The sequence below is a fragment of the Ursus americanus genome, chromosome 17, assembly GCF_024610735.1.
Source record: "Ursus americanus isolate L20-20 chromosome 17, mUrsAme1.1.p, whole genome shotgun sequence".
Classification (NCBI taxonomy): domain Eukaryota; kingdom Metazoa; phylum Chordata; class Mammalia; order Carnivora; family Ursidae; genus Ursus; species Ursus americanus.
In genome coordinates, this window is record NC_142143.1 from 43595157 (window position 1) to 43609149 (window position 13993).

At 46.3% G+C, this 13993-nt stretch overlaps 1 protein-coding gene across 2 annotated transcripts in view; it reads right to left on the minus strand.

The window, feature by feature from the left end:
• The window catches only part of TPH2 (tryptophan hydroxylase 2), a 318850-nt gene that overhangs the window by 258649 nt on the left and 46208 nt on the right, over nt 1-13993 (minus strand). For both annotated transcript variants that reach the window (XR_015727189.1, XM_087868923.1), the window contains exons 7-8: nt 12106-12302; nt 7511-7646 (exon numbers count right to left, since the gene is read on the minus strand). Coding sequence is in view for 1 of the 2 variants with exons in the window: in XM_087868923.1 (XP_087725049.1) it covers nt 7511-7646; nt 12106-12302 (333 nt within the window). In the remaining variant the exon portion in view is untranslated. The remainder of the gene's footprint in view (nt 1-7510; nt 7647-12105; nt 12303-13993) is intronic.

Consider the following 13993-nt stretch of genomic DNA (forward strand, 5'->3'; position numbering starts at 1 on the left):
CAATGTTTACGTTTCAAAGGATACCCCGTGCAGAACCACGAAGCATCTGGCCACCTCCGTCCAGAAATCTAGATCAGGGTAGATTAGGCCTCTATGGAGAAGAACAAGATCAGATTATATAGGAATGTGTGTGTGTGTGTGTGTGTGTGTGTGTGTGTGTGTGTGTGTGTAGGATTAATGCCTTAGAAAATAGGGTCTGCTTGCCCTACCCTTCTTCATTCGTGAGATTTCAGTCAACCCACACAGCTTCTGGAGGAAAGCATAAAATTTGGCTCCAGGAGAATACAGTTTTCTTGAACTACATTTCTCATTAAAGAGCGCTGCGTTTCTAAGATACCACTGGGCATCGGGACTAGAGAGGTCATTGAAGATCACATACATGAGTACATGTGCACAGGCAAACTCAGCTAGCAGGTGCTCAACCTCCACCTTGCACAAAACACGTTCAAGAAGCCTATAGGAACTACGACGAATAGAGACCACAAAGCCCCTCGAAGGAAGTGTCCAGGGAAGAAAAGGCAAAGGACTAAAAGCAGAACTAGGGGGAGTGGAAAATATACCACATCTGAAAATCCAAAGCACCTTCTGGAAACCAGAAGCCTGACGTCAGAGACCAAACCAGAGAGGGAGGGACAAGGCCCTCCCTGCAACTTGCTTCTCTTCCCAGTATGCCTCCTAAATTGAATTACCACCACTCCAGCAGGAAGCTTCGAGAGACCAATCCAGAGATGTTGCTGCCTCTCTGGTCCACTCTCCTCCCTGGGGGAGGAGCACTTACTCACGGCAGACACGGATGACACGTCCATCCACGTGGCAGCCCCTAGGGACCTGCACCAGTGCTTGGCAGAAGTTGCCAATCGTGCAGAACTTCGTCTTAATGCAATGTTTTAAATATTAGTTCAAATATGATTCAGAACAAGTCACAGAATGACACTCTGGTTAAAGTTGGGGCCATGAGCTTCCCTGCCTTTTAAGTGGGACAATATTTAGGGTTAGTTACCCAAAGGGAGGAAATATCCTTTTTTAGCACCAGGTAAAGTGCAGTTTCTTTCCCCTCTCTCTCTCCCTCTCGGGTTCGGTCCCTCCTTCCTTCTCTCGCTCTCTTTCTCTCGTTTGAGTAAGGGGGACGTGGGGACAACCTGCACATTTCCTTTTGTTCCTCAGCTCCACGGTGAATAACCACTTCCTTATTCTGAAACTATCTATATCCCAAAAACAAAATAGAGGAGGAGAGCAGGTGACCCCACACTGGGCGTGCTGGAAGAGCGGGCTCTCGGAGCCAAGCGACGTGCCCTCACAGCTTCCCTCGCTGCCTAAACTCTCACCAGCAAATCCCACCAGCTGCCTATAATCCCACCAAAATCAGTTCAGGATTTTACCTGAAGACACTGAATGTGTAAAAATGCCTTATTCCTGGAAGGGTGTCCAGATAAGTCCCTGAAATCAGAGTAAAGCTACTGGGGAGAGTGGAGGGCACTCCTCAGTACAGGGCTGCAGCCTTTCAGAAAGAGGTCCCACCACCACAGCGTGCATGCCCAAGACTTCAAATGACCCCACAGCATTCACTCCCCTGGACTCCCCCACTCCACGGATCTCAGATGGGGTCTGGGCCTTTGAGTGGACCTTGAACCTGACATCTCTCAGTAGCAAAGCTGTTTATGGCTTCGGCCCACAGAGGATTCAGTTTTCACCTTATATGCCAGGATTGGGGATCCACTGCAACCTCAGTCTGACCTCCTTGCTTCTGCATCGCCTTTGTCAACGGGCTCTGAGTTCATTACAGTCTTAGGAAGGAGACTGACATGTGAACAAATAATTGCCGGTGTTGTTAGTGCTAAATTAGAAGGCAGAGTATTACAGGAACGTCCAGCTCTGCCTAGAAAAAATCCAGAGAAGGTTGTGACTGAGTTTAATCCTAGGGAATTGAGACGATTTTACTAGAATCATTCCAGGCAGAACGAACTACCCGTGCAAAGGGGCGGAGGCATGAACCAGCAGCATCACTGGAATGGTGAGAAGCCCAGTGTGGCTGGAGCATGAGGTTTCAGAGGAGGCGAGAGAAGCAGGAGATACGGTTTGATGAGATCACACTTTTCTCTCTCTATGCAACAAAGAACAACAGAAGTGAAACAAGGGAATGCTAGGCTGCCTTTGTGTTTCAGAAAGGAAACAGTCTACAGACTGCTTCTAGAAGAAAAGAAAGCAATAATTAGGGGTGTCTGGGTGGCTCAGTAGGTTAAGTGTCTGCCTTCGGCTCAGGTCATGATCTCAGGGTCCTGGGATCGAGCCCCACATTGGGCTTCCTGCTCAGCAGGGAGTCTGCTTCTCCCTCTGCCCCTCCCTCTCCCCCTTCCCCTCCCAGTCCCCCTGCTCATGGGCTCTCTCTGTCTCATTCTCTTGCTCTCAAATAAATAAAATCTTTAGGGAAAAAAAAAAAAAGAAAGCAATAATTGGCAGACAGAGCAACAATGTTAACATGACCTGGCAAATTTCTTCTAGAACAGTGGTTCTCGCTGGGGGCAATGTTGACCCCCTGAGGAGACATCTGGCAGTATCTGCAGACATCTGAGGTTGTCACCTCTGGCTTGAGTGGAAGGGTGCTCTTGACACCTAGTGGATAAAGGCCAGGTATGCTCCCTAGCACCCTACAATGCACAAGCCAGCCCCCCACAACAAAGGACGAGCTGAGACACCCAAACTATCAATGCCGAGGAGGAGAAACCCTGTTCTAAAAGATGAGGTGGCCAGGGGCACCTGGGTGGCACAGCAGTTAAGCGTCTGCCTTCGGCTCAGGGCGTGATCCCGAAGTTATGGGATCGAGCCCCACATCAGGCTCCTCCGTTATGAGTCTGGTTCTTCCTCTCCCACTCCCCCTGCTTGTGTTCCCTCTCTCGCTGGCTGTCTCTATCTCTCTCGAATAAATAAAAATAAAAAATCTTAAAAAAAAAAAAAAAAGATGAGGTGGCCAGAGGGTACACCAAGACACGGCCACTGTGGATGTCCCCGAGATGCAGAGAGGAGACGTGGAGATGGTGGCCCTTCTCAAATGCCTGTCCTGCCACCACTCACGTGCCCGGGGGGGATGCTCACACACCCAGGCTTCCTGGAACTCTGCATCTCTCCCTCTCATCCCTCAGAATGGGAAGGACACTATTACTGGAATAACCTTGAATTTGACCCAATTGATTTACGTAAAGGAAATTTTTTACAAACTTCAATACTCGATTAGTGACAAAGTTGCATGTGATCACAGCAGATCAAAGCATGCCGCTATGCAACGGTAAAGTGCTCTGACTTCTAGCAAAATCGGTGACCTTTCAATATAGAAACACATGGAAAAGCAAGTCCTCCCACCAAGAAAACCAAGAGTCACTGATTCTCCACAACTTTCACTGCTGTCCTCTAGGCCAGAAAACTTTTCCGGGGGAACCAATCCGATCTGCCATCACTTTTTAAAGTCTCACTATCCGGCCGAGTTTAGAGAACACAGAGTCTTCAAAATGTAAAATGTAAAAACAGGCCAAAGACAGGTTTAAAACCTAATATTTGTTGAAAGCTGGGATATCAGGATACACTCTCCCCAGACTGAAAAGGAAAATAAAATTCTTTTTTTTTTGGATAATGTCTTTTCACTCTCATTTCTACCGGCATCTTCAAGGGTTCACCTCTGTCTCATTAGCACTGCCTCCTCGACAACAGCCCAGCAATTGAAGGCGGTTATTTGGAAGCAGAGTACAAGCACCAAACACAGGAGCCGAGTTGAACTTCACAAATTGGAGACTCTGCCCTCTCCTTGGTTTTCAGTTGAGGAAATGGGATTTCATTACAAAGACAATGCCTGGAAAAGTGCTTGGGCAGGAAACAGCACTCCCAGCGTGGGGTCCCATCCATTCAAGACTGCAGCTGCGAAGGGACTAAGGACTTTGCAATACATCTGGATTGAAGGGATCTTCACGGAGAATTGTGTCTGCCTACTGTATTCCTGGGAGGGTGCAGGGGAAACTGGCAGCAGTGGTCACCTCTGGGGAGGTGAAGTGGATGTCAAGGGAGCAGAGGACGAAAAGGAGTCACTGTTCACAGCAGGCTTTGAATTCTGAATCATATACATGTATTACCTACTCATAAGATAATAATAATTTTAAAAAAGAATGAAAATTAGTTACACACACACTCACACACACACACACACACACAAAACAAATGAATGACATAAAACCCACTCCCCCAAAAAAGAGTGTGTTAAAAAAACCCAAGTTAGTGAAGCCCATGCTTCCAACCCCTGACTTAAGCCTCCTCTTGTCTGGGTAGTCATGGGAGTCAGGGAAGAAGAAAACACTCACATCTGTGGTGGGAGCTTTAAATTCACTTCTGAACTCCCAAGACTTATTTGCAACTATCAGGGCATTCTCCGAGGTCTCACCCATGAGCACCCCAAAGACAACAAGTCCCAAACCCAAATCCTCCTCTTCTCTCCCTCCTTCCTTCCCCCTTCCCTCCAAGCCTGATCCTGCTCCAGTATTCTCAGTCATTATTAGAAAAAAAAAATATCCATTCAGCTTCCCAATCTAAAAACCTTAGTGCTACCTTGAGGACCCTCTCCTCACCTTCATTATGTCACCAAATATTCTTAATTCCATCACAATGGTGTTTTGCAAATAGATGACCTCTTGTCCTATCCCACTGACCTTTTCTAGTTCAAGAAATTATAAACTACATTCCTTCACTGGAATGGGAGCTCCTGCTGGTTTTCCAGCTAGTTCATTCTTTACACTTCCCCAGCCCCCAACCCCATCATCTTTCTCAAACACAATTATCTGATCATGCTTCAGAACCTTGGCTAGCTCCCTATTGCCTACAGAATTTAGCCCAAATGTCCTAGTTCGACGAATGATCATTTACGCTGCAGCCTGAAAAAAAATCCCATCCCTAACACATACCCTATGCTCTGGCCATTCTGGTGTAACAAGCCTTGTTCATTTATGCCTCTTGTGAGCCTCCACAACTTTGCACTTGCTGTTTCCTTGACTTGAAAGCTTTCCCCTCCTTCTCCGCCCTGCCTTGGACAAAAACAATTTCCTATTCCCCCTTCTAGACCCCCATTCAGTTTATACCCTCTCTGACAAGCCTCTCAGGACTGCTCCCTATTCTGTACTCCTCTAAGACTTTGTACACACCCTCATCATCGCCCCAAGCACACTCTTCCATAATTATTTATGTTTCTATCTCCCCTGCCAGAATGTGAGCTGCTTTAAGAAGCAGCTGCTATATTTTATTCATCTTTGAATCCACTGCACCTCCCTGCTAACACTGCACATAAATGTTTGCTGAATGAATTGGCTGAAAGTACTTTGGTAAAAATATAACACATTATCCCAAAATTTTATAGACCTCTGTGGCTAAAATCTCATTTCTTTGCCCTCTCTCTCTGCATACCTATTGGCACGCTATCACAGGTCTCAGGGGGGCCAGTTATTCAAAAGGAACTAACAAAGTGCCTGCTATTTGTAAACAGGGCCATTTGTAAACCCTCTGGGCTAGATTTAGAGATTGCCTTTCTAACTCTGACAATGCTCCTTTGAGTACTCACTCCACTATAAGAAGCATTTCTTTTCCAAATGTCTTGAGTCCTATAAGTAACCTTTGTTTACCCTGAAAACACTTTCAGGGAAGCTGAAAGGAGCTTAAAAAAAAAAAAAAAAAGCAATGTAGTGACCCTGCCAGGACCGACCTGGTCAGTGAGCCTCGTGCAGCCTAAGAAGAGGAGGGGAGCCTCAGAGACTCAGCTCAAATACCTGCCTACTTCCACCACCAGCAGCTACTCAACTGCTTGAACCTCCAAGGACTCTCTGCTCCCCAGTGAAGATCATGGCAGTCCATCAATCACAAGATTAGTCTAGTAAGCATTACAAGCGAAGTGATAACCCCAGTGTCCTGAAGAACAGTGGGTAACAAATTTAGGTAAGATTAGGGGTAGACACTCATTCAAATGGAGCCCAAGGGGACAGACAACTCCCAGCCTCAGGGTCTTTGGCTCTCGTTCTCTTTTTCCCTCCACTGGAATGTTCTACCAGGAGATGATTGCATTTAGGTCTTTGCTTGCATGTGACCTCCCAAGAGGCTTCCCTGATGACTCAACCCAGAAGAGCACTGTCCATTATTGGTCATCTCCTCAACCTGCTTTATTTGTCTTTCCAGCACTTTGAGCACATCATAGCACTTGTACCTGATACCATATTGCCTATGTGTTTGCATGCTGACCATTGTCCCCCACCCTCCTCATTCACCCTAGAGAGCAGGGACCTTGTCTTGTTCCAAGACAATCCAAGGACGTAGTAACCTACCCATAAATGTTTATTCATTTTTTTAAAAAGCATACAAAGAAATATTCAAGTAGTTGACAGTTTTGGCAAAGATGTAAGACCCAAGTTAAAATGTTAAAAGCTAGCAAGGCTAAATACTTGTAATGGATGATGAGGGAAGTAAATGGCAAATTTGTTGAGGAAGGAGTGATTGTGCCTGGGGATGGCAAGAGAATGTTTCCCAGAGACGATGGGATTCATGTCTGCCTCGAAGGCACTGGAAAATTCAGTAAGTTTAAGAAAACGGGCCAGTGTTTCACCCTGGGCGACTATACAATCCATGGGTGATAAGGCCAAATGATTAACACATGAGGGTTCACAGCTTATCCAACCCTTGGCCACCCACTGTCCAGGAGAGAAAGGATAAAAGCCCCAAAGGTCGATTCTCTCAAGGAAAACTGACAGAGTCAAAGAAGAACCAGGAACCGCATATATATCTAGAGGTGGTGGGTAGGACTGGAGGAGTGTGCAAGAAACGAAGACAGGAGGAGGAGCACAGTACAACGTCCTGAGTTCGGGGGTGATGAAAAACACTAAGGGAGAGCGATCAGTAATGAGCACTGCATGAGGACTGCATCGGTGTGGGCGCCTGAATACGCTTAACGAGGAGAAGCCTCCTTGCGAGAGAGGTGCGCGAGCCCCGGCTGTGTCAGCGTTGACTTAACCCCTTTGTGCCTGCATCTCCCCATCAGTAAAACTGGACATAATCATCTACACCCCGGGATTGCTATGGGGATTAGATGAGTTGATGAGAACAGCACCCGGCATGTCGGGAGTGTCCTTATTATTCAGATTTGGAACGCTGTTTCTTTTAACGCAACATTGACCTCATGGTCTCTATGGATCGTGGCTTTTGTACAAATTACACATTTTAAGGAGCAGTAGTATCAATGGCCTGGCCAACGCAAAAGGTTCAGTGTTGGGATAAGGGTAGAGAGACGAACTAAAGGGAGGCTACTGGAGGCCCTACATCCCCAGCTGAGGAATCTGATCTTTCAGGGAGCACTGGCTTCTTTAGGTGAGCACGGTGGCTCTCCGGTGAAATGACTGTGGAGGTAAAAGAGGGCCTGAGCAACTTCCAAGTAAAGTGAGCACGGACCACTTGACAGAGTGGTCTCCAGCCAGCCTAGGAATGCAACGAGGGTACTCACGGCTCCGGAGTGTAGAGGGGGTCCGAGCCGTGCCGGACGTACTGGGTGCAGTGGAACACTCTGTAGGCCAGTCCCGCCAGAAAGTCTCTCGGACTCAGGTATCCCGCCACCGGCCTCACGGTGAAGCCTGATCTTTCTGAAATGCCAACAGAAAGAGCCAACTAAATATTGACTCGACAAGACTTGAGGTCCCAAGCAGGCCATCCTATTATTGATAAGGACGTTTTAGAAACAAAGTAATCAAGGTCTTGACAACTGAATGACATCTGCTGTTAATGGCTCTCACGTCTGTGGCTTCTGATTACTAAAGCAGACTCCCGCCTGATGGTTTCCAGGGGAACAAGACATTCATTAAAGTGGAAAGAAAGGTGAAAAAAATGTTAAAGATTTAAATTCAGAAGCAGAATTAGGATAAGAAAGCTCAAATTCACAGGACAAGATTACATTTAAAGTGATGCTTACCACGTATTACCTGGTATCTTTCTCCAAGACACACCCATTCTGTCTGTGTTAACACACAGCTAATTCACCCCCGTCACTAGCCTTGTGGAATCAGTTCACTCTACGGCTTTCTATTGTCAATACCCCCTTCCTCCTTCATTCCGTATTGTTGTTTTCTGTGATGTTATGACAACAAGCATATTAATCACTGTCACCTGAAGAGGTACACTAAAGCTCTGCATGCTCTGTTGGCTTACGGGGGGAGGAGACAAGGCAGTCTAGGCAGCTGCCCTATACCGCTACCCCAGTCAGGCTGTGGGTCAGCAACGTTCTCAGTTTAAGGGTTACCTATGCTTGCCCATCGTGAAGGCCCAGGAAATTTACAACAGGAGAGCTACCTTTATCTCTGACACCAGCATCATAAAGGCTCCCATTCTGAAACACTTGTCTCATTAGGAGAGCACCTCAGAATGGTTAGAATGGTTTTAAAAGGCAGGAACCAATTAAGCTTACAAATCCCATCCGGGGATTTCTGGTATCTATGTGAAAAATATTCCTGTTCTCAGGCCTCCTCAGACCCATAATTCTAATGATATTATGTTCATTCTAAAAGCTTTTACTTTGGATTGTTCCCTACTGAATATCAAAAAGATAAGCGTATTTTCTTCTTTTTCTATTTTATTTCGATTAAACCAGTATATCCCACATGTGGGACTTGAGTGGTGGTACACAGAGGAATGTTCTTTATTTGAAGTTATGTATCTTATTTTTATATAAATTTTTTAAAAATATGTAACTAACACATCAAGAACTTTGAATTTGTGGATATCATTGCTTTAAAAGTTTCCCTTTTAAAGAAATTAGGTATTTAAAAGTGAATCAGTTAAAAAATGATTAAATAAAATAATTTTTAAAAACATATACATTTACATTACACTTGCTATGTGCCAATGAATGATGCAGACTGAGCTTCCAGTGTCCAGTTCACAGGGATCTTGAAAAATAACAGCAAGAACAATAGCAGTAATAATTAAGACTCTGCTATGCTTAACATGTGTCAAGAAATAACTTTAGGGGCACCTGGTGGCTCAGTTGGTTGAGCCTCCAACTCGGTTTGGGCTCAGGTCATGATCTCACAGGTCATGAGACCTAGACCTGCCTCGGGCTCCATGCTCAGCGAGGAATCTGCTTGAGATTCTCTCCCTCTGCTCTTCCTCCAACTCCTTGCGCGCACTTGCTCTCTCTCAATAAATAAATAAAATATTTTTAAAAAGAAAGAAATAGGGGCGCCTGGGTGGCTCAGTCAGTTAAACATCTGCCTTAGGCTCGGGTCATGATCCCAGGGTCCTGGGACGGAGCCTCCCGTTGGGCTCCCTGCTCAGCAGGAAGCCTGCTTCTCCCTTTCCCTCTGCCTGCTGCTCCCCCTGCTTGTGCTCTCTTTTTCTCTTTCTCTCTGTCAAATAAATAAAATCCTTAAAAGACAAAAAATTTAAAAAAGAAGTAAAAAAATTTTTTAAAGGAATGACTTTAGGGCTTCTAGATTTATCAGTATCAATTAGTATCCCTTCCCGACCACTTTGTGAGCTAGATAAAATAACTATCTCCATTTGCAGAGAAGAAACTGAGGCCCAGAGAGGTTAAGAGAACTCATCTGAGGTCACACAGCCAAGAACTGGCAGAGTGGGGATTCAGCCAGGCATCCTGCAGCCAAAATCCGTGCTATACCATACAGTCTCCCGTAAAAATATTAAGTTGGGAGAGAGATGTGGCAAAAATTACGGGATGGTATTCTAATTACTGGGGTTTGGGAAACAGTGCAGTAAAAAGCAATTCCCATATATGAGCAATCAAGCCCATGGTAAATCTATAATATGCACATAACTGTGCGAAACAAAGAGGGACACGTTAGAGGCAAGGCCATTAGGGAGAACATAATCCAGTTAAGCAACAATATAAGGCATTAGTAATTAGGCACTAATTAAATGATACTGATTAGTGGTTCTCAGTGTTTTTCCCCATAGTAAGGAATATCCTGGACGACGTTCACACGCGGGGCTCTCCCATCGCGGTGGGCGTGGTTCTCCGTGCACCTGCTCTCAGACCACGCCTACCGCTCTCAGACCAGGCCTACCTCTTCCCGATACACCGTGATCTAGGATGAATCCGCGAAGGGAAGGTTGTGGTGACTGTTAGGATCAGGATTCAGAGAGGAGGCAGCCCTTGCCCTGAGTCTTAAAGAATAGGTAGAATTTGGTAGGTGGAGGAGGAGGATTTTTCTAGCAAGGGACAGAACCTGAGCAAAGGCGTGGAGAGCCCACAGTTGGAACGGGGGTTTGCACGGCGCAGTCGTCATCCTGCACAATCTCAGAAAGCCAGGTCGGGGCCTTGAATTGAGGCTGAGCAGCTCAGAACTAGATCATGTAAACCAGAGATCAGCAAACCACGGCCCGTAGTCCAAATCCAGCTTGTCCCATACACCCATGAGCTAAGAGTAACTTTTACATTTTTTTTTTAATGGTCACATTTAGATGGTTATATAGAAGTACCGACAGAAGAGCCTCCATTTTGCCTCCCGGCCCACAAAAATGGAAATATTCACTATCTGGCCTTTACACACACACACAAAAGTCCAACCCCAGTAAAATCAAAAGGGAACCACTGGCAGCCTCTGGAAGCAAGTGATGCTTTAGGAAGCTTCATCTGGAAGCAGAGGACGACAGGGGGAGGGGAGAAAATACAGGCATCCAGGTTGTAAAATGGGGACCTCAATTTGGGTGGTGGCAGTGGGTGGGCTCAGGATAGGTAGCAAAGCTAGAGGTGGCCACACCTGGAGACGGCAGCAAGCTAACAGCCTCCAAAGACGCCCATGGCCTCACGCCCTGAACCTGTGACTCTGCGGCAAAATGGGCTCTACGGGTGTGACTAAGCTAAGGATTTTCAGATGGGCCATCATGCCGGATTACTCAGGTGGGTCTGATACCATCACAAGGGTCCTTAAAAAAGGGACACAGGGAAGGACGGAGTCAGAGGAGACGTGACAACGGAAGCAAGAGGTTGGAGCCATGTAAGGAAAAGGCCAGGAGCCAAGGAATGCAGGTAGACTCCAGAAGCTGAAAAAGGCAAGGCAACAGAAGCCTCCAGAAGGAATGCAGCCCGGCCAAGTCCTTGATGTTAGACTTCTCATCTTCAGCACGGTAAGGTCATACATTCATCTTACTTTAAGTCACTAAGTTTGTGGTGGTGTCTTATAGCAGCAACAGGAAACTAATACAAAGACTGATGACATAGTGGGGAGGGTGGGGAGGAATTCAGAGGGGGGTCCTGAGAGGTGGGCCCGATGAGTCTAGAGAATAAAGCGTCACCGATAGGAAGAGGGTAGGCAGGTGAGGAAGGGAGTTTCAGGAAAGAAGCAAGGCAGCAAGGCTTCTGCCTTTACAACTGCTGCACTTGAGACAGGAGGAGAGAAAAGACCGCAGAACACGGGACTCAAACGCAGGGAGGCTCAGAGGAGGGAGTGGGGCCACCCTGAAACCTGGCCTCCTCCCGCCACCCCTACAAACTTCCCCAGTTGCTGTCCCAGGAGAGCCAGTGAGGAGTGACCACACAAGGACATGAACTTGAGGTGACACTGTGTCTCATCTTGTTCCCTACTATATCAGCCATGAGCATAGCCCCTGGCACATCATGTATATATAAAAATATTTCTTTGATTAATTGACTGGTTTCCCCCAAAGGAAAGTCACTAGTGTTCAACATTATCCATGATATTTCTTCATGCAATGCATAATTTTTAACAAAGCAAGTAAAACGTCACCTTTGAGGTCATTCCATCCCCATGCAGCCCCCACAGAGTAGTTCCTGGATAGAAGGAGCTCAAAGCTGAACTTGCAAATATCCTTTGGGGTTTTCGGCCTAGAACAGCCCACCATGAGAGACCCCACGAAGCCCCGGAGCAGTGTGAACAGCGGAGTCCCTTTCCCTGCCCACAGTCCCTGCTCTGCTTCCTGCAGGTGGCCCCAGGAAGTCGATGGCTCAGGGCTCCTCTCTTTAAATCACAGGGAGCTTTTCCTTTTTTGTAAAAAGAGCCATTGCTGCACCATGCGTCCTTGGGAGGCAAGGCTAGGAGGGCCAGAGACAGCTGTGTGAAGCCTTACCTTTCAGAAACACGGAGACATCTTCGAGTTGAGGCACGTTGTCCTCCCTGTAGCCACAGTACTTGGTCAGCAGAGGGAAGTTTTTCAAATACTCCCGGCAAGCGTGAGTGGGATAGAGCTTGGAGAGCTCTCGGAACACGACGCCCCATGTCTTCGTCTCTTCCTCTGTGTACTCCACCCTGGGAATGGGCTGGCCGCTACGCAGGAGAGAGGACCAGTGAATGACGCCAGCTCCGGAACGGAGTTCAGTGTCTTCTCACGTCATACCTACCGTTAGTCAAGCTCTTATAAAGTGGGACACCTGAGTGTCTAAAAGGATCCCACTAAGAATTATTTTTTTAAATAAATGCTAACTTTATAATTTTGTGTATTTGGACTTCCATATAAATGAGTTAAGTTACATCTTCACACATCCTTATAGAAATTTGATAAGATTTATGTTCTTTCACGGAGATCAGTAACGAGTAAGAGTTGGAAGAAACTGGTTTAGATACAAAGCTATACTCTGGAAGCCTTTTCTTCAGTCACCGAAGGGTGGTAATAAATGGATGTTGTCTCTAGAAAATGAAATCGCCTGTGGGTTCTCTTGTTCCCTTGTGGTGAAACCACCCCAATCTCCACGTGTAATTTTGAGATTTTTTTGTTCAGTGAGTAAAATGCCTGGAAACGACTAAAAAAAAAAAAAAAAAACTATGCTGAATTCTTGGGGTGCCTGGCTGGCTCAGTCAGTAGAGCATGTGACTCTTGATCTCAGGGTTGTGAGTTTGAGCCCTACATTGGGTGTGGAGATTACATAAAAATAAAATCTTTAAAAAATATCTACTCAATTCTAAAGAGAAATTTGCACAATGCACAAGAGGGGCATTCATTACACACCATGCTGGGAGGGTCATACATTACACACCATGCTGGGAGGTTCACTTTAGGAGAGGGGTCAGCAGACATTTTTGCAAGGGTCCAAAAAGTAAATATATATTTTTTTAAAGATTTTATTTATTTATTCGACAGAGATAGAGACAGCCAGCGAGAGAGGGAACACAAGCAGGGGGAGTGGGAGAGGAAGAAGCAGTCTCCCAGCGGAGGAGCCTGATGTGGGGCTTGATCCCATAACGCCGGGATCACGCCCTGAGCCGAAGGCAGACGCTTAACCGCTGTGCCACCCAGGCGCCCCCAGAAAGTAAATATTTTAAGTTTTTGTGTATCAGTACAGTCTCTGTCAGAACTGTTCGATTCTGCCGTTATATCTCAGAGACAGCCAGACAACATGTAAACAAATGAACATAGTTGTATCCTAATCAAAGTTTCACTACTAAAACAGACAGTTGGTTAGAGTTGACCTACAAGCAGGAGTGTGCTGATGCCTAGGTCAGAATAGTGAGAGGTGGCTCGGGACTGGAACGGGCACAGAGAGCCTCCTGGAGGAGGCTAAGCCTCGTGGGCCAGGTAGGACCCGCAAGTTCCCAGACAGAAAGGTAATGGAGGAAATGCTGTTCTAACAGCCCCCAGCAGCCATGAGCAGGAAGCAGCTGGGGGACCAGAAGGAGGGCAGTATGGACATGTGCTTTGGCAAGCCACTGTTTGACAGACCAGAATCCGAATGTAGCCTCTGATTAAGATACCTATTTTAAAAGTGAAATTAGGGTTTTGGGGCGCCTGGGTGGCACAGCGGTTAGGCATCTGCCTTCGGCTCAGGGCGTGGTCCTGGCGTTATGGGATTGAGCCCCACATCAGGCTCCTCCGCTATGAGCCTGCTTCTTCCTCTCCCACTCCCCCTGCTTGTGTTCCCTCTCTCACTGGCTGTCTCTATCTCTGTCAAAAAAATAAATAAAATCTTTAAAAAACTAAATAAATAAATAAATAAAAATAAAAATAAATTTTTTTTAAGTGA